At 35.9% G+C, this 25,473-nt stretch overlaps 1 protein-coding gene across 1 annotated transcript in view; it reads left to right on the top strand.

Moving 5' to 3' along the window:
• Positions 1-17,589, top strand: part of LOC124362868 (immunoglobulin A1 protease autotransporter) — a 51,482-nt gene extending 33,893 nt beyond the window's left edge. Inside the window, exon 2 of the mRNA XM_046817735.1 lies at positions 14,504-17,589. Coding sequence (XP_046673691.1) covers positions 14,504-16,108 — 1,605 coding nt within the window. The 3' untranslated portion in view covers positions 16,109-17,589. The remainder of the gene's footprint in view (positions 1-14,503) is intronic.
• Positions 17,590-25,473: the final 7,884 nt, after the last annotated feature.

The raw sequence follows: 25,473 nt of genomic DNA, 5'->3' as shown, positions 1-25,473 counted from the left end.
ATTTTATTTGCTTACATTTAATTAGCCCTACATTAATTAAGCATTTGAACACCGGCATCGTCTTATAAGAAGTTTTGTAAACAAGTTAACGCCAAGATTGTGAATACATAAGCCTAAACGCGGAATAGTTAACACAGTAATACTCATTAACAGACACGTTTTTACACGCAAAAAAGAACTACCGGCGGTCAGACTGACTCGTTTGGAGGTAAATACGATCTATCTTTAGAACACTAAAGAGTTTCACGGAACGAAACGTTTATTACAAATACAAATCAGCAAAACCTAAAAGTTATGACTGGTCCAACTCGGTGTTTTGTCAGGTTTTGTAGAGTTTTACTGCTCTTTTATGACACTGTAGAACGGACGTGAAGATTGCCAGCGGGAACTCTGAGTAAGGACTACTAAACTGTCATGGGTAACCTTGCACAGCTCGACTTTTTATATATGTTTCTAATAAGTTATTTAAAATACAATCCCTAGTACTTGTTATATCTGCTACTCGCTCACTTCGAGGTAAACGTCACAGGCCGTACCGTGGAGAGAGCGACAGAGTGCAGAATCTAACCTAACAAAGACTTCAGCTCGGTATTGCGACACGGCTGTTATTTAAACAATATAATAAACTGGCCGCGCTCTGTACTACGAGAAGCAGCCAATTTCACAAGTGGTGCATTGTGCAAAGCGAAGTTCAAGGTCGCGGCAAGGCCGTTGGGTGGGGCACCTGCTGGCGTCTTCTCACACAACTGGAGCTTACAGTCGTCGTAAAACTGGCGCTTTAGGTGCCGTAAATAAACCGGCCAGCGACAACAATTGCAGATGATTGGATGCGGCTGTAGGCGGTGGACTGACTAACTGTAGGCCATTGGCACCGCCCAACCACATCGCATCAGCTGCTGACCCAGAGGCAGGCTATGGTCGCGGCTCTTATAGATGTATTTCCTGTTACTAAATGTGGTTGGAGTAGGCCATACTGCGTGTCGCATAGCAGAATTCACCGAGATTGCTTATAAAATTTCAAATTCTCTTTTTGTTTTTGAGATGTCCTACGGACAAATACATATAGGTAATCATACAGAAAAGAGATTTTTGCATCTCCCGGCAGAAAAAGTTTATTTTGTAAACTTCCTGAGTGGTAAGCTTCACAACGCTCATCCAAAATTCATGGTGAACATGCATCATCATAGAACCCAAACTTGTAAATGTAGAAATGAAGGCCTTTGTAAAATGAAAAGTTTATAGATGGAATTTTTCTCGAGCTCTCCTACTACAGTACTACAGCATAAGAGTGTGCTGGAATCAAATCATGTCATTAATTTATAGAATTGACTTTCCACTCTGTTATTTACCTTTTACCTCTATGAATAAAAATTTCTCTCTTTGTAACCTCATATAATAGTACGTTCGTTTACAATTTTCTTTATTCTGTTTTTTGTTGCGATCATGGTTACTCATACAACCAATGAAAAAATATTCGCTAACGGTCAGCTAAATCCGATGAAGTTGACATGCACCACCATCAAACTCGATGTTACTTGTATAGAAATCTAGTTTCATACCTACTTTTAAGTCTATAGGTCAGTTCGTTTTCGAGATATCGTGCGGACAGACGTACATATAGACAGACAGAAATGAAATTGTTCCAGCCTCACGAGTGATAGGCTTCGCTGATGCTCAGCCAATAAACAACACCAACTGTATCAAATCTGAGCATCGTCGTATTCTTCAACTGCAAAACTGAAATTGTTGGAATAAAACATTTTTTTATTAAAGGCAAATTACTCCCGTACAACAAAACTACATATTGTTGCAGGTTTGTTTCAAGTTGCTACAGTCATACTTTTATTTATGCTTGTGATCAACCCATGCTACATTAGGATAATAAACGTTTATTTTTAACGAAATAATAATAATAGTTACTAAGTTTGAGTTTGTTTGGATGGTACAGTAATTAAATATTACGCTATCGGTACAATCACAAATTCCTTCTTAAATTAATTGCTGCCCTTTCAAAATAAAAGTATATAAAAATTACTCCGTCTAGAAAAATGAACAAAAAATTGGAATTTAAATGTTTGAGGATGCAAAAAACTTATGCATCAATTCAAAAGGGTTAAGTTCAATTGTTCTACTATATAAATAATCACTTAAATGTAATGAAAATTTTAAGACAAATATTTATACGAGTATTACAGCATTTTTGAATCACAAACAGAGTTTAGAGGATTTATATTTAAGACAAGTAATGTTATACTGATCTTAATTAAGTCTAGTTATTTCCTTGGTATAAAAGTAGTAGTCTCTAAACAGGTGGTTTGTTTTTTACATTCCTGGACTTCCCGTTTGGTGGAACAGCTGCAAGGAGCGTATTATTTAACTTATGTTATTGTTGGTACCCCTTGTGGCCTGTTGACTTATCCTTATCCTAGTTACAAAGTAGTAGTCTATCTTCTTGCCAACACAGAGTCTGTGTAGTATTGTTGCGCAATGATTTAAGAATACTACATATCTTTATGCCAAGTAATTAATTAAGAAAAGCTGTATGGTGATACTTGGTTGGGTTCACAATATTTGGAATCATTCATTGCTTCTCCTTCCAAATCAATAAATATAGATGCACTGTTTCACTAATAAATATGGCTTGAATTACAATCTTGAACTAACGACGCAGTAGCAAGTGTTAAAGTTATTCTGTAGCGATGCCTCGTACCAGGATATCGTTGTTTATTCAGTAAATGTTTTAGTAACATTATGTAGGTTTCCCAAATGCAATAGCAATGATGTATACAGGTGGCACAATATATAACAAATATTATTGCAAAAGTTGTACCTTCTCATTATCCAAATGCGTTTGATTTGTTTCTTCGGCAAAGCTGCATCTTGCACATATTTACAGTTTACAACGAATGCAATTCACTCCTCAGGAAACCACTGTACAGGTGAAACATGCAATAAGGTTAACTCATTGGGGTAGTCAGAAAGTAAAAAATTCATATAGTATTGTGATATCCTGTGCTTGTCAAAATGAATACTTACTATACGTACATATGTTATTGGTCAGTTAACAGTAAAAATATCTAAATTATGTATATCTAGAAAGCCATAATTTCTTAAACTTTGAAAAGAATTCATCTTTTTTCAATAAAATGTTGAGGAATGTAAAACATAATTTAGGTTTACGTTGACAGCACCAATAAAAACAAATAATCTTGGCGGGAAAAGTCGTTTTCAAAGAATACATTTGCAGCAATTCCCCGACTCAAAAGCAGTGCTATACGCACTTATTGTCACGAACTACAAAGGCAGCCAATCAGTTTGTTAATCCCGAGTGCCATAAAACTAAGTAAGAGGTGACGAGAGTGGCAAGCTATAAAGTCAGGCGATGACCGTTGTTGCCAAGGTCGTCCTTGTGTCTTGTTACATCAATGATTTACTCGTGTAAAGATAAGCGAACTGGTTTCCTTTAATTTTAACATGACAGAAAGTGACCATTCTGGAGATTTATGCCAATTATGGCCTGGGCCACCTTTTCCGCAGTGGACCAATTAAATCCAACATAAATTTTCCTTCCCTGACTGCAAGCCAGCGATTAAGGCGATTTTTTTTATTTTTGGAACAACAACGGCCTTGAGGAGGTTGAGCAGGTTTTAATGTTCTCTTAAATCATTTTCTATTTTATTCATCAGATATCATATGTCTGTTAAAAAACAAGGTTATTATATTTCATATTGAAATAAAAAAGCATTACTAACTGTTTTACAAAAAAAATTATTTTAATAATTTAAAATAATGCTTCTATCACGAAAACTTGTACTTAAAAGTTATTATTCCTTTGTCAACCATAAAATGGTAGTTCCATGATGGACTTTTTAATCAGATTTCTGCTTATCCTTAGCCCTAAAATTAATTGATTGGAAATACATGTAATCATTACCATAGGACCGGGTTAGAGATATACGCCGGTATCGTAATAGCTATCGGATGGTGTCTAATGGTCTTATAATGAAGACTTGTTCGGTTATCTCAACAATGAAGGGTATTCCGGACGAGCTTGATCGGGCTCTGTCGAGTAATGATTACGGCAGTTACGTCAGCCAGAAGGACACACGCTATTACCACATCCGACCGCATCCTTGGAGCTATCCACCAGCGCCAGCGGTGATCTGATTGGCGGGGCACAACCGCGAATTTCCTCTCTGACAATGATTATTAAACTCTATCACATAGAACTGAACTGATCGGCTCAATAAATTAGCTGTAGCTGACTAACCGAGCGATCCCAGCCGAGTAACCTTTAAGCAGAATCCGGTTGCCGTAGTAGAGCCGAGCCGCCGCAACCGCCTACTCTGCGGCCAAGGTTAGGCGGGGCGTGTACCGCGTGTTCCTGGACCTGCCCGCCAAGCCGCGCCGCTGTAGAGTAAACAGGCCGACCCGAGTCAATTGTCCGCACTGGCGTTCAGTAATATCGAAACCTTTTGTACTAATTAATGATCAAACAACCACAAAATACGACAACCGCACTGGCGTTCAATAATATCGAAACCTTTTGTACTAATTGATGATCGAACAACCACAAAATACGACAACCGCACTGGCGTCCAGTTATATCAAAACCTTTTGTACTAATTAATGATCGAACAACCACAAAATACGACAACCGCATTGGCGTTCAATAATATCGAAACCTTTTGTACTAATTAATGATCGAACAACCACAAATATGACAACCGCACTGGCGTTCAGTAATATCGAAACCTTTTGTACTAATTAATGATCAAACAACCACAAAATACGACAACCGCACTGGCGTTCAATAATATCGAAACCTTTCGTACTAATTAATGATCAAGTAACCACAAAATACAACAACCGTAAGTGATAGTCCAAGAGACGAGAGCCAATTTGTATTTTAAAAGCACAAGACCTGGTTTATTTTGAAATCTACAAAGAAAAGTCTTCTACTAATAATGAATTTAGTCGTCAGCTGCACTACTTTTTATGGCGGTCTAAATGGCAGGGTATCAAACGGGTTAAAAATATAAAATTGTATTTTTTTCTTCAGGTAATATTTTTCTTAGCTTCACACTGAAAACCAACCGCAAGATACGTAACTAAATGTACAATCAGCGTCAAGCTAACAGTTTACAGATATTTAAAGTGATCACAATTTCTTTATCTATGTGTCTAAAGCTGGCATAATTTATGTGTCTGGTGGGTGGTTTTAAGCGAGTCAAGCTCAAAAAATATAGTATATTAATAAATTATCGTTTCGTACTTCAATCCTTTCGAAAACTTCCAAATTTTCACTTTCATAAAATCTGACGTGACTGACGATAGTTTTCTTTCTTACGATTATCTCTTTATCGATCTCAATAAAAGCCAGGTTGTGTGCGTGGACTGTACAAATTGGCTCTTAGCTCCTTTACTAAGAATCTTACAACAGTCGTTAACAGTATTACTTTTTGCAGCCACGATTGTGTTTGTGGCCTTCGTCAATATGCATTTGTTTTGGTTTTCAATGAGCACTACATGAATATGGATTAGACTAACTATTATATCAGTTCTAACTAGCATCAATCAGATACGTAGTTCAAAAGAAATGTAAACGAATGATAAATGCGGTAGTAGAGTGAGATTGTAGTATTTTTATCAAGACTTACAGTCTCTAACTAGTGCTTTCACTCCAATAACTAATAACGACCTTCATTGCATGTTACAATTTTGTCAAAGCAGTTAACAATAAATTGTATTGTAAACATAAAAATATATCAATCTTGTACACCGGCAGAGCAAAACTTTAGCTTGATTGAAAAAAGCTAAATAACAATAGTATTAGTAATATGGTACTTATTTTGACAATTGACAATAAATTTACTGCAAATGTCAAATTTAGATCTAGGGCAATATTTCATTTATTTGTTATTTTTAATTAATTAAATCAATCTTTATACCCAATCCAATCACTTCGTATGGCTCAGAATATCAGGAAATGATTTTTACTAGTTAAAGTAATAATTTTGGTTACTCTAACCTAAAACAAATATTAGGGCTCTACGAATCGGTCCTTCGTGGTCATAAAGAGTAAAACATTTGTGGCACCAACAAGAGTCGTCGAAATTTAAATTTGTTGGGAGTCATTGATTTTTCTGATTTCCCCAGGAAGGTATTGATAAGTTTGACTCCCACTAGTGAGGGTAAAATTTCGAATGCAGTCGTTCTGTGCTGTTAGATGAGGAGTTTATCTCTGCCCCTAGTCTCATACTGATACACACTCCTCCCCTGAAGCAACACACAATACTGATACATTCCCTCCTCTCAAGCAACACACAATACTGATACATTCCCTCCCCTGAAGCAATACGCAAGACCGATACATTCTCTCCCCCTGAATCAACACACGATACTGATACACTCCCCTGAAGCAACACACGATACTGATATACACTCATCCCCTGAAGCAACACACACTTGAATCGACAGTACAGTTAGACGTCGAGGATATAGAGGCTGGTTAGTACTTCAAACTCCTTGAAGGTATTTTTATATTACTCTAAATTTTAATTTACTGAAGATTAAATCAGCTTTCATCCTCATTTTAGATACTCTTTCAAATTTATATTTAGAACAGATATTCCTTAATCTGAAACCGCAACTCATGGATACACTATGCCAAAGCGCATTTAATGAGCAGAACTTTGACAGGTTGCAGAAAGCGTAAATGCCTGAGGCAGCCTTTAAAAGAACGCGTCAGCAAACAAATTTTATTTATAACGGACACTTATTATCAAATTAATTATGATATATTAAAAAGTTGTAAAACATTATAAGTATCAATATAAAATCAAAACAACGTTACAGGTAAAATAAGAATCGCAAATTTTGATACAAATCAGTTTTGCAGGTAAGCAGCCATTCAGAGCCGACGTCGGCACCAAAAACAGGTTCTCAATCATCTCTGCAGACCTCCATAAAATCAGCAAATGAGTAGAATAACTTAGAAACCAATAACCCTTTTATGCGAGCTTTGAACTGACTGATTTTTTTGGATTTATTATGCTCTCTGGAAGTCAGTTGATAAGTTATTCTGATTAAAGCTTGCTATGGCAGATTTTCAAATACCAACGTTGTATGTTGCTGAGTTCTGGAGTTATATAAAGAGGTCCAATGGAATTTTAATAGATCATATGAAACGTTTTTATATAAAACCGGTCCAAACCCACCTGCAAATTGTTATTTACCTCCTCGGGAATCGAACTCCTGTCCTCTTGGTTACACAGCCGCATCCTTACACTTAGCCAACGGTGTATATTTCTCGCTCCTGGTCTTGTAGCGATGTAAGTTATTCGCCTGAGCCATAATACATTTCAGTCACCATTAAAGTGATACTCAAGATGTCATGGTATAGGATACTGCGTATGGTATAGGCTGCTAATTAGGCACGGTGATCAGTACAACTGGTAGGCGGCCCCAGTACTCTGAAATATCAAATATACCACCGTCAAGCAGCTTCGTACGGTATAGGCAGCTAATTAAGCACGGAGATCTGCACGTCAGATGGGTGGTCACAATAACCTGAAGTAACAAGTGTGACACCAGTAAGCAGCTTCTTACGCTGTAGGCTGGTAATGAGGCACGGCCAACCACACATCTGATAGGCGGTCACAGTACCCTGAAGTAACGAATGTACAGCTGCTAGCAGCACTCTCGGTGCTATAGGCTGGTAATGAGGTACGGCCAACCACACATCTGATAGGCGGTCACAGTGCCCTGAAGTAACGAATGTACAGCTGCTAGCAGCACTCTCGGTGCTATAGGCTGGTAATGAGGTACGGCCAACCACACATCTGATAGGCGGTCACAGTGCCCTGAAGTAACGAATGTACAGCAGCTAGCAGCACTCTCGGTGCTATAGGCTGGTAATGAGGTACGGCCAACCACACATCTGATAGGCGGTCACAGTACCCTGAAGTAACGAATGTACAGCAGCTAGCAGCACTCTATGTGCTATAGGCTGGTAATGAGGTACGGCCAACCACACATCTGATAGGCGGTCACAGTACCCTGAAGTAACGAATGTGACACCAGCTAGCAGCACTCTATGTGCTATAGGCTGGTAATGAGGTACGGCCAACCACACATCTGATAGGCGGTCACAGTACCCTGAAGTAACGAATGTGACACCAGCAAGCAGCACTCTATGTGCTATAGGCTGGTAATGAGGTACGGCCAACCACACATCTGATAGGCGGTCACAGTACCCTGAAGTAACGAATGTACAGCAGCTAGCAGCACACTCTCGGTGCTATAGGCTGGTAATGAGGTACGGCCAACCACACATCTGATAGGCGGTCACAGTACCCTGAAGTAACGAATGTACAGCAGCTAGCAGCACACTCTGTGCTATAGGCTGGTAATGAGGTACGGCCAACCACACATCTGATAGGCGGTCACAGTACCCTGAAGTAACGAATGTACAGCAGCGAGCAGCACTCTCTGTGCTATAGGCTGGTAATGAGGTACGGCCAACCACACATCTGATAGGCGGTCACAGTGCCCTGAAGTAACGAATGTACAGCAGCTAGCAGCACACTCTCGGTGCTATAGGCTGGTAATGAGGTACGGCCAACCACACATCTGATAGGCGGTCACAGTGCCCTGAAGTAACGAATGTGACACCAGCAAGCAGCACCGGTGCTGTTAACCATCTGCAGAGGTCGTGGCGAGTATTTGCATTCAATGGCTGGCCATATAACACGCCATCTGCTGCTGCTCTGGTCACCGGAATCCGGCTCTGGCCGTGACCTCTATCACTTATGATGCGGTTTCCTACACCGTATCATTGGACCAAGTGGTAGAATATTCCAAACAACTGTTGACCTTTATGTAAATTAGAAAGGGCGTTGTAGAACAGAACATAGTATATTAGGGACATGATCACTTTGATATAATATTGGAGCCAGTTCTAAAAACAGCAAGGGAAGCATTAGTGCACTGCCTTTTTCTGTTGTAAATTAAAATGTATGGCAATCGTAATAGAAAAGTTATATTCGTAGCATAAGTATATTGTTAATAATAAATCCTAATCCAAAATAGGATACTATCTAGAATTATTTTCCCTTGCCTTAGGAACTTGGAAAAAACGATATTATTTCTACAACGAATTTAACATCTTTAAGAGCTAAGGAGGATTTAATACAATCTTAGTCCATCGTCTTCTATGTATTAATTCAAAAGGTAATATGCACATCTTTCAGCAGCTGCATCCATAGGATAGAGTGATCTCAATTTTTCTAGCGTTACCTTATTAGATGTCACATCTTTTTCCTGCGCTGATGAGGCTTAAAAGGAACTTTATATCCGTTTAAAGAAACCACTAAATGCCCAAATTTAACTCTTAATCCAAGTTGAATCTAGAAATCCACACCGAGATGACGTCATATCCAAGATAAACATACGGGGATAGAATATCGGTTTTCAAAGTAATCACAGGTCTTAGGTCTTGGGTCAACTTGGGAATTTGAACTTTACTGGTCGGGACAAGAGCCAAATTTGCACTTAGCCGAATTAAGCAAACTATTGTGGACCACCGCCTGCTCCATCTCATTCAGAGTTATTTGAATGGTTTACATACATTCAACGTTTTTTCTATATGTTAGAGCCCATATCACTTAGCATGACTATCAAAACAACACACAACAAGAAAAAATAAATGTAATGGATCGCCTTTTCCTTCAATCATGACTCACACAATAAAATTGCGATCCCAAACTTGCCACTTTGGGCACCGTCAAACTCCGCTTTAAGGTCTTCAAATCTATTCTGGAAATATACTTTATACTCGCGCTTTAAAATGGCTTTGCTCCATCTAGTGATGCACCATGAACCTGACGTAACCTACTGCTCATCTATTAATAGTTGTGACTGTGACATTTTCAGCGCACTCATCGGTAAAGTAATGATGATGCAAATTTTCTGAAGACGGTTATCCAAGATTATGGAGATTCCGTACTTCCACAGAGTAATGCTGATGGTCTGAACTTGGCAAGCTGAACCCTACCAGAGCATAGATGACCAAACGACCATCCTTTGTTACAGAAAGACAATTGCGTAACCTTATACTATACAGGGACACCAGGAAAGTTTTACAGATTTATTCACTTGTTGTTATGAGCTTCAAAGCGTGACATTCAATTTTATGTCATTCTAAGCTAGAGCACCATTCCAGAGGACAAACTATAAAGTCTGGTGATGATTGTTGTTGACCAAGGCGTCCTTGTTTTGTTGTATCAAGTATTTACTCGTCCAAAAATTAACAAACTGGTTTCCTTTGATTTTAATATGACAGAGAGTGACCATATTGAATATTTATGCAAATTAAGGTCCAAGCTACCTCTTCCGCAGTGGACCAAATTGAATCTTTCATGCTAGGTCACCGACTAAGTCAGTTTATTAAGATTGAACACATGCCAGAGAGGTCTTCAGTAAGCACTTCGTAGTTGGCATACTTAAAACAGACATTGCAACAGTTAGAGGATATATTGATGATCAATGGTACAATATGGCACTATATAATCCAGATAATCGTAAATTGGGTGAGAATAACACAGTAACTATATCCCAACCTATTGATTAACCATGTCTAAGAGCTTACATTACGGTGCACACCATTGTTTCATGATATGTCATAATGTCTATCCTTGTGCTGTAAATATTCAACAGGTCAATACTTTTCTTGGTTCATGTCACTACATATTTAGTCTGCTAGATTACTCATGTATGTTAATGGCTTCACACTGTAACTAATTGCAGTATCGAACTTTGATCGAAGGGTGTTCATGTGAGCAGACTCTCCCAGTGAGAGTGTAACTGCAGTAGGGTGAGGTAGAGAAGATGAAGGTCGCCCTCATGAGATCAGTTGTTGATCTGGACCTGACATTTTCAGGGAAACGACCTCTGGTGACGCCACCAAGGCCAGTTCCTAGGCGTCAGTATACTATAATTGGTTATGGATAATGTTTATATAAGGCTGAGCTCAGGTTATATATTAAAATATGGTAATATCTACTATTAACCGGACGTTGTAACCCAATAGAGATCAGTGTCCGTTTTTAGAACACTTATGTCATTGACTGTTCACTGCTATTTTGAAATAAGCTAAACCGCAACAATATAAAAATAAAAATAACAAAACTATTATTAATTCACAATTAAATTAAGTAATTATAATAATTTTATTAAAATATCTTCCAAAAAGTTAAGTATTTTTTACTATTTATTTTATTCTACTAGTTTCTAACATTTTGTACACAAAAGTTAACCATTTAGAAAACAAAATACTATAAGAAAAAAATATGCACTGGAACCAATGACTTAATTTGATAGTTGGCTTTTTGTATTAAAAACTTAATTTTTTTGTTCTAAGACAATCCATTGTTTATTCTATTTGTCTGTCATATAATCAAAACTCTATAACCAGGGACCATAAGTGTCATTGTTATTAGCTGAGTGTTAGCACTTAAGAAGAAGGAGAATATCATTTCTGTTTGTCTGTTGCAATGCTATCTCGAGAACAAATTATCAATAGACTTAAAATTTTCCATGAAACTTCATTTCTTTATAAGCAGCATACAGTTTAATGACAGCGCATGTCTTTCCATGGGACTTGGCTGAGCTTTAGCGAATATTTTTATATTAGTATTATGGTTAACTATGATGGCAACAAGAAAATAGCAGAAAAAATAAAATTTTTAAACAAGCGAGTACAACAATCATATAGGATTTTAATATGTTACGTATTAACACAGCCGTAGCATATAGCCTTTTTATATTAACAAAACTGTGAGTATTTTATAAATTTAAACAAGTTGTTGAAGTTTTGCATGCAGTATCAGTGAAGGTTACGCGTCACATGTTGTGGGACTTCTACCTTACCTAACGTTAAAGTCTCCAGATTATGAGCCGGTATTTTAGCAGCCATCTTGATTTAAACTCATAAAAACAATGTTAAACTCCAAATACTTTTACGAGCTCAATTGTAATCTTAGAATTATGGAAGATGACTCATTGGCTGAGCATTAATAAACCCATTACTGGAGGGGATGGAGCATTTTACTTGTCTTTCTATCTGTCCGCACGATATCTGGAGAAAGAACCGGCTTTAAATTTCGCATGAGATCGATTTCCATACAAGCAACATCGAATTTAATAATGGTTGATGTAACTCCATGAGATTTGGCTATGCTTTAGCGAATATTTTTATATTGGTCTTATAAATAACAATGGTGAGAACAAGAAAATTTATGTTGAAAGTAATGAGTAAAAATCAGATGACATTTTGATATGTGACACAGTAACACGTAATACTTGACGGAATGGTACCTAATTTGCGGACAATATACAATAAATGCCATAGTGTTGTTATATGAATTTCATGCCACTATACGAGTTAAAACTTCCTACACATTCATACAATTTATTAAATGCTAACGACTCCAATAGTAGGTTGTGGCTTCAATGCAAACCCGATAGAAACTTAAGAACAAGACTAGCGACAGAACGCTCTATTGTAACGGCTAGCAACATGGACGCGGTTGCCTGCCACAGCTGACTCCGCAGAGTAGGGAAAGCTATAGCCTTGAACGACATGCTATGGCTCACGATCTCATATTAAACACGCCACTCCAACACAATACAGAATTCATCGGATAATTTTTGTTTTTATGTCAAGATTTTGTGGTCGTCAATGCGCGACCTAAACTTCTACATAAGCGTCCGTTTTACTGACATGAATTCCACTTTTGTTTTACCAACTACCTCGTCTATTTCTTTATTAAATCGTTGTAAATATTAACGGCGACTCAATACACTCAAGATACTATTAGTTAGTTTACTTCTGATATTTCATTTTTACATGCACTTATCGGTATCAAATATATAGACTGCTGTTCAAAAACCGCTTAAGGCACGTTATACTACTGGTAACTATATGAAACATCTTAGTATTGTGTATTAACCGTCATTAGTGACCATGCAGATGTGAGTTAATTGAGGTTATCTACCCATGTCGATGGTGTATGCTATGGTAAAAAAAAATCTTTAAAAGCGGTCTGGTCTTCAATTTTGGTGCGAAAGGATATTTTTTTTATATGTTCCATAAAAACAATTACAGTGTAATCATTTATTTATAAAAACTGTTTAAAGGTATACTCAGAATTTCCATTATATTTCCTAAAATATTAATACTTTTTAAGATGAAGTTAAACAACATACAAATAATTATCATAGTTATAAACAGCGCTTAATAGCTACTAGGTATCATATAACCTAAAACTGCACTTGAACAAAGATAAAATTAGGACCACCAGAATATAAACACATTCTGAATAAAAGAAAATCTTTTATGTATAAGACAAAACTACCGTTGTATTTGAAAGAAAATACGCCATTTTGAGTTATGCTTTTTGTATTGTATCATATAGGAAAACCAATATAACAAGCCACTGTAATACTAAAGTATAAATAGTCATCTTCTTTTTATTGCAAAATTATAATCATTTAAGCCTACAACGATTTTGCTGCCTGGAGTCAACAGGTTTATCAGATTAAATTTATTTCGGTCGTCTCTTTTGCATTTTTCGTAATATTGAAATATATCTCCTAAACAGTGATATGTCTTTTTATAAACAAAGAAGTGATAATATTTTATGTGATTATACTCTGATGGCGTTAGAAATTATTCATTTTGTAGCTTTAATAAGTTTGCAAAATTACTCCAAAAAACCAACGTTAAAATACAATTTCTAAGATTTTATTCTTGTACAAACGTATTTGAGATAAACATACGAATATTTTTACCAAAATGTTCATTTTTTCTTGTTGTTTAAAATTATAAAGTCAATATTATTTTTTAAATAATAGGTACTTAAATTTTTATATTTAAAAAACTACCTTCCATCTCCTGATATCGAAAAGGTCTAACTTTCCACTGAATATATAAACATAAATTTTATTTTAGTGGTAATACGGACCATGATAATATAGAGCATTAAAGAAATGTCAAAATGAAGTATTGCATTATTCAAAAGTAATTTATCTTTTACATTCATTTCATGTGTAGACTACCAATTGTGGTATATTTTGCACTTGATTATACGAGCAGTGTGGGAAAATATATTGGGAGTGACTATTCAACGCAACAGCCATTATTTAGGAGAGCGAAATTTTAAGGATAACTATTATCAATATATCAAATTTCAGTAATAATTCAATTATATTGTATGCTCTATCTGCCATTGGCTAAAATTGACTGTGGTCAACTTAAATAGAACGGGCTTCATTATGAAGCTTTGGAACAACTCAGAGATAATTAATTCTACATTACATTACACATGTATTTATTTTGATAACGTGACCTCAACCTGCGATTTGTATTTCAGTGTACTACAGTTGTATTTTTAATAATGATTTCCAATCTGAATCTAACAATTAATTATGGGTGTTGTAGGTATCGCTATGCGTTTGTCTGACTGCGGTGTCGGGCATGCCTGCCGCCAAGAGGCTGCCCATACCCCACGACACTGATGACGTTCTGGCCGGCAGTGACTTCCTTTCCATGTTCATGCAGAGGAGCATGAGGACGGCAGACCGGCCAGACGGACCCTTCGAGCCGCATCACTATGACCACGACCTCAACTCCGTCATCCACCCGCACCCGCACCTCTCTGCCAAGTACAAGATATCCGATATCTACAAGACCGCCAAATACGGGTACGCGGTCAGCGAGATGCCTAGTGAAGCGGAAGACTATCAGGTGACCACACCCCCCGTCTCACCAACCCTGGAATCAGAGGTGAGGACGACCACTCAATTCGTGGATCCCACGACGATACAGGACATACCCACCACGATAGATGACGTCAGCGACAGACTCGCCACCAACTTTACAATAGAGGAACAAGCACCGACCGTTTTGACTGGTGATGATTCTACAAGACCAGAGACCACTACACAACAAACGGCTACAGAAAAGGTCGAGGAACAGGTAATATCTGTGAGGGTGTCGTCATCTGTGGTGAGACACTCTCACAGAGTAGAGACGTCCACGGCGAGGAGCACACCTGAGGTCGTGTCCCAGCCGAGACGAGTAGACGAGAACCTCGTGAGCACCCTCGTGACTCAGGATCAGCCCACAATCACGGCAGTACAGAGGAGTGAGTTCGCTGTGGAAGAAGCGTCTCTTTCTGACTCAGAGGCTACCAACCATCGACAAAGTAAGGCGCAGAGTGCTTACGACAGGGAAGAAGAAGTCGAGGGCAAGGTTCAAGAAGTGTCCCGTTATAATAACAGACAACAGACCAGGTTAAACGGAGAGTTACCTGTTTTTGAGATACATTTCCATAACGCTCCACCATCCCTCATTTCGAACTATGGGAGTAAAACGGAAACCCAGACAATTGAAGACGAAGTTCCAGCATTGAGGAGGAAGGAATTCCGTCAACTCTCGCCGTACCCACAACAGACGGAGCCAGTCAGTTATCAGTCCAGAGTGTCCTCGGCCACGTCAGACAGCAGTGTGCATTACTACAGAGACCATTCCAGAAGTAACCCGTTAGCAGTGGAGACGGTCAATCGACCAGCCCAAGCAGAACCCTTCGCGTCAGCACAGTACGCTCCAGATCAAGACAAACCTTCGGGAAGCAGTTCAGGCGATTCGGAGTTTAAAGAGACTCCTGTATACCACGAGGAACCCAGAGAACGAACCTACGGGGAGCCGGAGAAGGTGTACGGGCGACCCGAGGTCAACTACGAGGTGGACGAGGCTGTCAGCGTTATCACCAACGGGAAGGCTCACGGCGCGCAGGTTCCCACACCCGTTCCGCAGCCATCGGAGGATCCTACGGGCCAGAACAAGTTCGGGTACGTCGTGGAAGGACGGAACTTCCGGAAATATCGCGTGGAGGAGCGGACGGCCGACGGGTTCATAGTGGGCGAGTACGGCGTGGTCAGCCACGACGATGGGAGTCTCCGCGGTGTACGCTACACGGCTGACAGTACCATCAACCCCCGCCTCATATACGACACCCTCGTCAAGTTCCTATCACTCAAGTAACAGTTCCTCCGACTCCGTAACCAAATCAAAACAGCTTGTCTCGTGGCTTTACTGTCAACTTTTATACGTTGAACTCTCTTTGAAGCGTTCTTAAAACCAGAGTGCCTACGATTTTCATAAAAATGCTTAGTTGTTTCCGGAACTTAACGTACGATCCTGTGATATTTATTACCTAGTTGTAAAATGACAATGCTGGTGCAGTAATGGGACTGTAGGGTGGGTAGGACTGATGTCGCCTTCGTATGTGCGCATATGTTAGGAGGCGAACGGTTCCGTCTGCTAGTGCGATGACCTATCGCCCTGACGCCTCAGGACCATTCCCCTCTCATTGTACCGTACTGTACCCGAGACTGGATGGGCCCCAGGCGTCGCACCGGTCGATGTTTGTCGCCTAGCAGGCTCGTGTCACACGTCTGGTCTACATGTGCTAAGTGTCCTTTCTTAACTGTGCATTACGTTCAAAATTAGTGGCTGTAGCTTTTGAATTGATTTTGTAATTTATTTAGGAAATATAATAGTTTTGAACATTGTATTTCTTTAATTTTCCAGCTCAATATTTTAGGGTAAGACTTTATTTGGGTTTACTGTGCTTAATACATCCGAGTCAAAACTGGTCAGGAACGTACATTTTTATACTCTAAAATTATTGCTATGTATAATTATTTTAAATCTTTACTTATATAAAAATGTTTGTATTAAGACTTCAATATTTTTTGTACTTTAGTGAATGAAATATTCTAACGTTCAAACCTAGTATTGTACTATACAAAAAACAAAAAGAAATAGAAATGACCAAAATTTCGATCAAACTTTAACTTTTGGCATGCAAATATTTAGCAATAATTTTACACAGTTAATAGTACGTAGTAACATATACGTGTGGTTTATATATGTTCATATTTGTAGAGTCTCGTCTCCATAAAGCATATATGTAAACATTAAACTACTGAATCTACTAAAAATAACCATTAAAATAAAGTGGTAAAAGTTATTTAATATGAAATTCGTCTTCATTTTCAGAAAATATCATGATTTTATTAATAATGTAATGTTTCACTCTGTTATGTAATGTAACTATAGTTGTAACAAATATAAAATTACATAAAAACTCTAAACATAACGTTGTTCTGTTTTGCCCATGACGACATAAACTTTAATTAACATTTGAATAAAATATGTCCATCCTACAAAATATTACAATATTTATAGAATTATTAGTAAGAAAAAATGCTCATTGTTTGGTACTTAATTGTTGTATTTTAATTATTTTATTTTACCATAATAGTAAAATTGTCTTAGGTAATGTGTTGTAAGTTATCAATATTGTAAGCTATAGAGCCTTACACGTACTATGAGCTTAGGCAACATTGTAATTTTAATTAATTACAATTCCATAGTAATTCGTTGGCGAATTTAGTAGTTATTTAGTTTGACTGAAGTGAAAATATGTACGTGAAATAAATGAGTTTTGTACAAATAAACCTGAGATGTGATCTTTTCTCATGAATTCCATTTACAGAAGTGCTATTCTAGCAGGAAGACGTCTGCAAGGGAATAAGGGTCTGCTTCACGATAATAGCATCTTAATTTCTTTGTTTCATCTTGTTAATGAGTAACTTTTCATTTGTGTACTTACTTAGCTGATGGTTAAAATATGTACAATAAAGTCAACATAAAGTAGTTCTATAAATTAAACATTAATAAATACTTATTTGAATCGTTAAGTAATGGTTTATGACTAGAAATCTCTATTGTATTACCTTTAATTGTTTATTATTCTGTTTAAGATGGTGCTTATTATCATATATATTAAAATATTTGCTGAGTGCAAAAAGGAAACCTTGAAAGTCGACTTGTAACAGCTCCCTTCCATATCAGTGGTTTCATCAGTGTTAAGTTTCATTTTTTCAGAATATTGATTTAAGAGTTTAGCATAACGACCAGTTGTGTGGTTTGTAGTCACTCAAAACTAATGATACGGTTTTCCGCAACAAGGGCATTTTTCGAAACAAAAACTTGCGGTGTCCGGTTTCAGGACTAGTCCAAGCTCATGTTGGATGCTGGATGTCTAATTGAATTAATCTCTCGAAACTAAGCATTTAAGAAAGTTTACGTCATTATGCAACAGTGTCCGGCCGAATTATTGAAGGTAATTAAGTTGTCCAAGGCGATGCAGCCAAGGTTTTCCGCATTCCTTATTCACTTTGCCCACGGTGACGCCGCAGCCGCAGCCCACAGCGGCCCCCGGTCCGACGTTCCTTCCGTCGCTACTAGTTTGTTGGATGAGTAATCTTGGCCGACATACTGATCACCAAAACGTGTTATCCTCCACCAATAACTATTTACTGTTACTTTTCAGCATTTAACCACGAGTGAAACAAAATTATAGTACCGTAATGCATGTTTGATAACTCATAGAAGATATGATGATTTTAGTGAAGATTTATAAAGTGTTTGAAAGTTGTACATGGCTAGGAAACATATCCAAAATGTTCTCAATTTTTTAGAGAATAAATTCTACTTTACGTTTAAGCCTTTATAATCTGAAACATAATAATATCTCACTGTTAAAAACTGTAACGTACACTTGGTGGGAAGTACCCTTGTACAAACATAAAAATAGTGCCTAAAACTTATTATTCATAGTGAATTTTGACCTAGAGTCAGTCAAACCTTGGCGAGAGCTATGTGGAGTTCCCGCTCCTGATAATTGTAGCCCGCCCTTGAGCACTTTGCGCAAACAACACTTACCAGATACATCAAGTGACCCAAAGAAGACGCAATGGAATTTCCTTAGGAGTTAAAATACTGATCACACCCTTAAAATATGATTTTGATATTTCGGTATTTTCTTAAGTATAAATAGAGAAATTTAACAATTATTTCTTGTAACCACAAAAGGAGTATCTAGGCTATGTGTTACGTAATAAACTGTACTGATTATAAACATCCTATTCATTATCATGAAATTGAATCCGACCAATTTAAGAATGAAATTTCATCCACAAGATCATGCCTATAGGCCATTTCGTGAAGAAAGAGACAGATGATATTTTGCCAGATGCCCAAGTGATATGCTTCGGAAAAGCTACGCAATAAACAGAAAATATAGTTATAAAGAGTATAATTTTACGTTTTACTTATTCCAATGCATGAAGCATTTAAACTAGTTTCAAGTACAATATTGTACATAGAATGTAATGACAAAGACGTTTTTAGATTTGTTTGAGTTTTAAGAATAAGAAGTCTTACACCAACACCTAGAAACGCCCAAATTTATCTGGCAAGCTTTAAAATTTTTTAATTAAGTTCAACATTTGTATATATGTATCAATGATATTACCTTAACCACTTTACAAGCGTAAACACTATAAACTTTCATTAATAGGATTATTAAATATTATTTTTAATCGGTAATAGTTTCCTCTATCTGAGTTTTACTTTAAAATATCTAACTTTAAATATTACACAAAAACCATTACTAGTTATTATATTATTCAAAACTTGTAATAATAGTGAGACGCAGTTTATATTTCTACTCTTTCATCGAATACCTACATTTTTATCATACAGGTGTTCAAACATTCTCGGACGGCTGAAGGATTTTTAACGGTTTTCGTGTTAAGTATTGGCGGTAGATATTTTCTGTAAGTATAGATCTATTTGCCTACCATTTTAAAGGATACGTGAATGAAAAAAAATGCTCGATAAACGATATTTCTGTAAAAAAGTTCTCAAATCATTCAGAATAAAGAGAGATAAGTAAATGATGAAGATGCCTTAAACAATACACTTTTATCTCCAGATCGCCTTAAAGCGTATAAACATACTTTTTGTCAGTCTTTTATGACAAATACTTATTTGACTGTCTGGATTCGTTTAAATTTTACGTTTACATATTTTTTTCAGTAAAATTAATTAATTGTTGTCCAATAATTTTTACCCAATGTATCTAAATGTATGTTCAAGCTAAAATAATTTTAATATGATATGCAACTTGACCTTTGCCTATATTTAAGACTTTCCCGGACTTGTAAAATTGAGCAGTCATTGATGACATAAAAATAGATGTTTATGTCCTTTTTTGATGTTTAAAATATCGACTAGTATGTATGAAACAGGGTATGTATTTAAAGTATTGAAATAGACCAGGGCTGCCCAACCTACGGCCCGCGGGCCGAATCCGGCCCGCGATTCAGTTTTATGTGGCCCGCCTTGTTGCCAAAACAACCAAATTAGTTTACAAGCATTTGAAATATTAAATAAATACAAATTTTGAGAACCAAGAAGTCCAGCCGATTTCACGTAGAACAAGCCGTATTCATTTGGTGGAGTGTTGAAAGAAGTAAAGTAGTTGCAGACAGATTTCACTGACTACGGTGGTGGTGGCTGCCGGCTGGCGAATAGAGCGCGCGTAAAGCACGGCACAGCGCGTGGTGCGGCGACGTAACCCCTACCCAACTCAAGGTCACCACTCGCCACGTAATTTGTATGTCCTAGTATCCTAGTAGGATTAATTAAAATCAATGTATTCAATTTATTGGTGACTTTTTTATTGTTCCCTCAGAATTAGAGCAAACATCCAAAAGTCTGGGTTTATATTTTATTTCTACTAAAAGAACCTAAAAACATAATATATTATAAACCTTTACCTAACAACTAATAAATAATAAGAAATTACAATAATCAGGAAACAAGGGCCAAATAACCTTAAAACTCATATTTTGCACAAGATTTCTGGAACAAACCCCCGGGCAATACGTTTTTTCTGGGGTTCCAAATCCCCTGGGATGTTGGCCCGCCTGGCCACAAAGGCTTTACAATGTGGCCCTTGGGTAAAAAAGGTTGGGCACCCCTGAAATAGACTACTAAAATATTACAAGGGTATTATTCCTAAGGTATTTATATTTATAGCCCATCTTTTAAGCATAAACGGCTATGTATAGAAGAATAAGGTAACTGGTAAGTATAATCATATTGGGAAATATTACTGCGAGCACAAATTGCTCTAAAATCCATTTTCTGTTACTTAACCTGGTTGAATGATAATTAAGATTAATACCCCAGAAGAAGATACCATACGAAATCCATGAAAAGATATCCACTGAAACATTATTCTGAGGGTATTTTATTTGAGAAATCAGAGCAAGCAATATACCACATATAAAAAATTTAATTATTCAATTTAATAATCAATTTATATATACATTCATTATTCCATCTGAAGTTAGGATCTATGTGCTGTTTAGTAAATCAACACATTATATTCCAGACCAACATTGTTATCAGACAAAAGGCAACTTGACCAGAGTTTCAAGTTGTCTGAATCGTGTATACTCGTGTTCAGGGAGAAACTGTGTCTTTAAAACAACGTATTAAGATTCCATAATGCTACTGCAATCATGGTATTGTAGTCTTAAATGATTGAGGAGACTATGCTCGCGTAACGATACTTGTGTCCTTTGTGTGGTAATCGTGATCATTTATGTGGATGTTGTGGTCGTTAGCGGACAAAAGGAAAAAGATGGCGGAGTAACAGAACCTTGGGAAATTCCAAGATAGTATTAGAAGAAACTTATAAGAAGACTTTCTCGAGTAATTTCCCATCCCGACACTTTAGGTTCTATCAAGAGGCTAAGTGAAACCATCGCAATAAATTTCCTTCAAAGCAGTTGTTTTAAAATTTATATCCTATAGTAAAAACTATACCAGTTGTATATTGTTTTCGATTCAACGCCGTCAGCGTACTACTTACTAATAGTATGTGAAGTTTCAATTTCATTAATTTAAATTCTTTATATTATATTTAACAACAATGCATTATTGCATGGAATATAGTTGCCCAACGAAACAGCAATAATAATAATTAATAGTTTCAAAAATATTCTCTTTTTAATAAAATAGTTATAACTTTTTTCAATAGAAAAATTGTTAATTAAAATTAATTTCTATAACTAATTAAATCAATACTTATAACTTACGTTCTCATTGAGTGGTCTGAATTGTTATTATACCGTATATCATTCTTTACACAATCACAATCTATTTTTCCAAACCTATTTCTTCTAGTGGTACGATTCTTTAAAACCTTATTTTATTTTAGAGTCGATCCTGCTTATTTTGTCGAATATACCTGCCAAAGCCTCATACTGGCTATTCACACAGAGATTATGAAGGCATTAAGAAAATATAGGCATTATGTTTGAGTAATATAGATAATTACATAGGAGGTTTAAAATACAAATGTAAAAACTATAGGATGTAGAATAAATTAATTAACTTGCTATCTAAGCGTGATAGGAGACAATATGATAAAATTTGTATCTTAAATTTCTGGAAAAAAAATCTTTAATAACCTGAAATTATTGTATTCAAAGAATATGTTTTGAAAAGCTTATTTCACTATCTAGTTATCGTTAATAATAATGATAAAATAGACTACAAGATAAAAAGTAATAATTTACACCGGTAGTGCTTTTTTTAAGAGTAAGATATTTGTATATAAAAAATGTACGTGTATGATATTGCTAAAATGAATGTTTCGCAAAAAAATGAGTTTTGTGGACTCACACATTAACTTGCGAGTAATCATAGACATTTCGCTATTCACAAAGACATTTACAGTGCGGTGCTTTGTAAACTTCTAGCGTTTCTCGTGCACAGTTGTAGTAAAATGACCTTCTTTACCCTGTCAAAACAATATCATGGTTCAAACCTATTTACGCACCTACTTTTGGTCTTAGGATTATGAAAGATGTTACAGATTTCCTTTCTGATCAGCTAATAATCATATGGAAAGAAGTAAAAAGCGGTTTAATACATATTTATCATATCTTTGAAATGAGGCACCACATATAAGTGTATGCTCTCATTAGGCTAAAACAAAGATGGCCGCCAATATATGGCTGGCTCTTAAATCTAAAAAAGCCATTAAAAATTGAAGGTTTCTTTAATTTACTAGTTTCATTTATCATCATCATTCATCATTTATCATTTATTGAGTCAACGGTAAACCATTTCGTACATATCAAGTAACAGATGGCATGCCAGAAATTAACAAATCCAAATACATATCGCCAACACTTAATTGTAGATAATAGAAAACAATGTTATCAAATGTCCAAAGTTTAACATAATATACATACAAATTAACGCCTACATCAAAATAAATATCAAAATCGATTAATTATAAATAATATGAAAAATATTAAATAACAGCTGAGGTTTAATTTACCACCTATTAATAAATAACTAAAAATACCACCTAATAAATAATCTTTAACAAACAACATCTAATAAATAATACATTTACCACCATCCAAATAAACAACAAATGGTAACAAATGGCACGCCAGACATTAACATAATATACATATAAACATTAACACCAACATCAAAATAAGTATAAAAATCGATTAATTATAATAATATGAAAAATATTAAATAACAGCTGAAGTTTAATTTAGCACCTATTAATAAATAACTGAAAATACCACCTAATAAATAATCATTAATAAATAACATCTAATAAATAATACAAAGTTAAGTAAAGTTAAAGTTAAGTAGTAAGTTAAGTTAAGTTATTAAGTTATTAATTTCATAGTTTATTAAATAAATATTATGATATATATGAACACTAAATTATGGAATGTTTAAGGTAACGATAGTTTATATTATATAATTGCTGTTTCAATTATATACGCTACTGAATATCAATGCTGTGACATTTATTTTTCCTCCGTATGTAAATTTTTAACCTCATATTTACTATTCACGCATTTAATCATTTCTTTCAGTCATACATTAAACCATTTTTACTACATAACCATAAATATGTAGTATTTACTTCATAAATTAACTGATTGGCTGATAGACAACGCCAGCAGAAACCATGAAAGATAGAAAGACATGGCATCTACATCTTGGGCATTTTGTGCTCTAAAGAGGAACTAGGACATGAATTTTCCCTCCGGCCTCTCGACTCCGCTCCGCCCGACTGGCCTCTAAAGTTGCAAAAATTCCAGTAACAAATGCATTGTAGGAAACACTTGTTATTAAATGGAAGAGCCTATTAAAATGTAACCAACTGTTATAATTATGTAAAAATGTGGCAAACACAACTATAGTATCAGAAATACGTTAAACTGAAGTAAATTAAAATGGCCGTAAATACACAATTTTAGCCCTATTATCTTGGTTGGGGCAACAAGGCAAACTCAACCTTTGCGTTGTTAATATGATTATTTAGAACAAGAAGAGCTCATATACGCGCAAAGAATAAAATAAAAACCATTAGCAATTTCGCTTAAGATCTGAAGCTGTTACAATAAACACTGATATAATATGTATCTAAAATATGCCTATTTGTTTCTAAGTCCTATAGAACTCCGTAATGTATTACTAAAAATCAAAGGTCTTCGAAATAAGGAAAATATTTCAATTAATTGTTACTGAAACCGTTGGAGCTGTTCAAACAAGTACCACTGAATTTTGGAGAGAAATTCTAATTATTTTACGGGTACTTACACAACCAAAGTTTGTTACACAATTTTTTCCTGGACTACACAAAATTAACAGTGTAATGAAAATTGCCCATGATGTCCTACTTTCCTCTCCAGATACCCATACTTTTATGGCTAAAGCACCTAGAGTAATATTTCGAAAACCTCCAAATTTTAAAAACAAACTTGTCCAACCTAAACTACCTAAATTACACCAATCCGTTACTAATGGATGTGAACCGTGCAACAAACCACGTTGCGGTTCTTACAAAATTATGAAAAACTCTAGGAAATTCAAAAGTAGCGTATCTGGTTAGACATATCCCATCATTGGCAAAGTAAACTGTGACTCTAAGAATGTAATTTATCAAATTAATTGTAAATTTTGTAACAATCAGTACATTCGACAAACATCTAACCACCTTAGAGTCAGAATAACAGGGCACAGATCTGATATTTTGCATAAAGACTAGGAGAAGCCATTGGCCAAACATGCTACTGAGTACAAAAAATACAAAATTGAAGAGTGTTATGAGCTCAAAGGAATTAATAAAGTCTTCCCTTGTCCCGAAGAAAATTTAAATAGATTAAAATTTAAAAATCTTGAACAATCCCATCAATTACTTCTTAAATCTAAATACCCAAATGGTTTAAATTTAAGATAAAATTAACTTTTCCAAATTTCCTTCTGTGTCATTAATGATATAACAGCTGGGACTTTGAATGTTTTAGTTGCGTATTTACATTTTTGGTTATTTTCTTCCTATTTGTTGTGTTTCTTGTTGTTCTATTGATATTTATATTTTTGCTTCCGTTTCATATCTTCGTTTTTAATTTAAATAAGTGAAATACTATATATACATA

The sequence above is a fragment of the Homalodisca vitripennis genome, chromosome 5 (genome assembly GCF_021130785.1).
Source record: "Homalodisca vitripennis isolate AUS2020 chromosome 5, UT_GWSS_2.1, whole genome shotgun sequence".
NCBI classification, from domain to species: Eukaryota; Metazoa; Arthropoda; class Insecta; order Hemiptera; family Cicadellidae; genus Homalodisca; species Homalodisca vitripennis.
The sequence above is the reverse complement of the archived record's forward strand: the minus strand, read 5'-3'. Positions and strand labels throughout refer to the sequence as shown.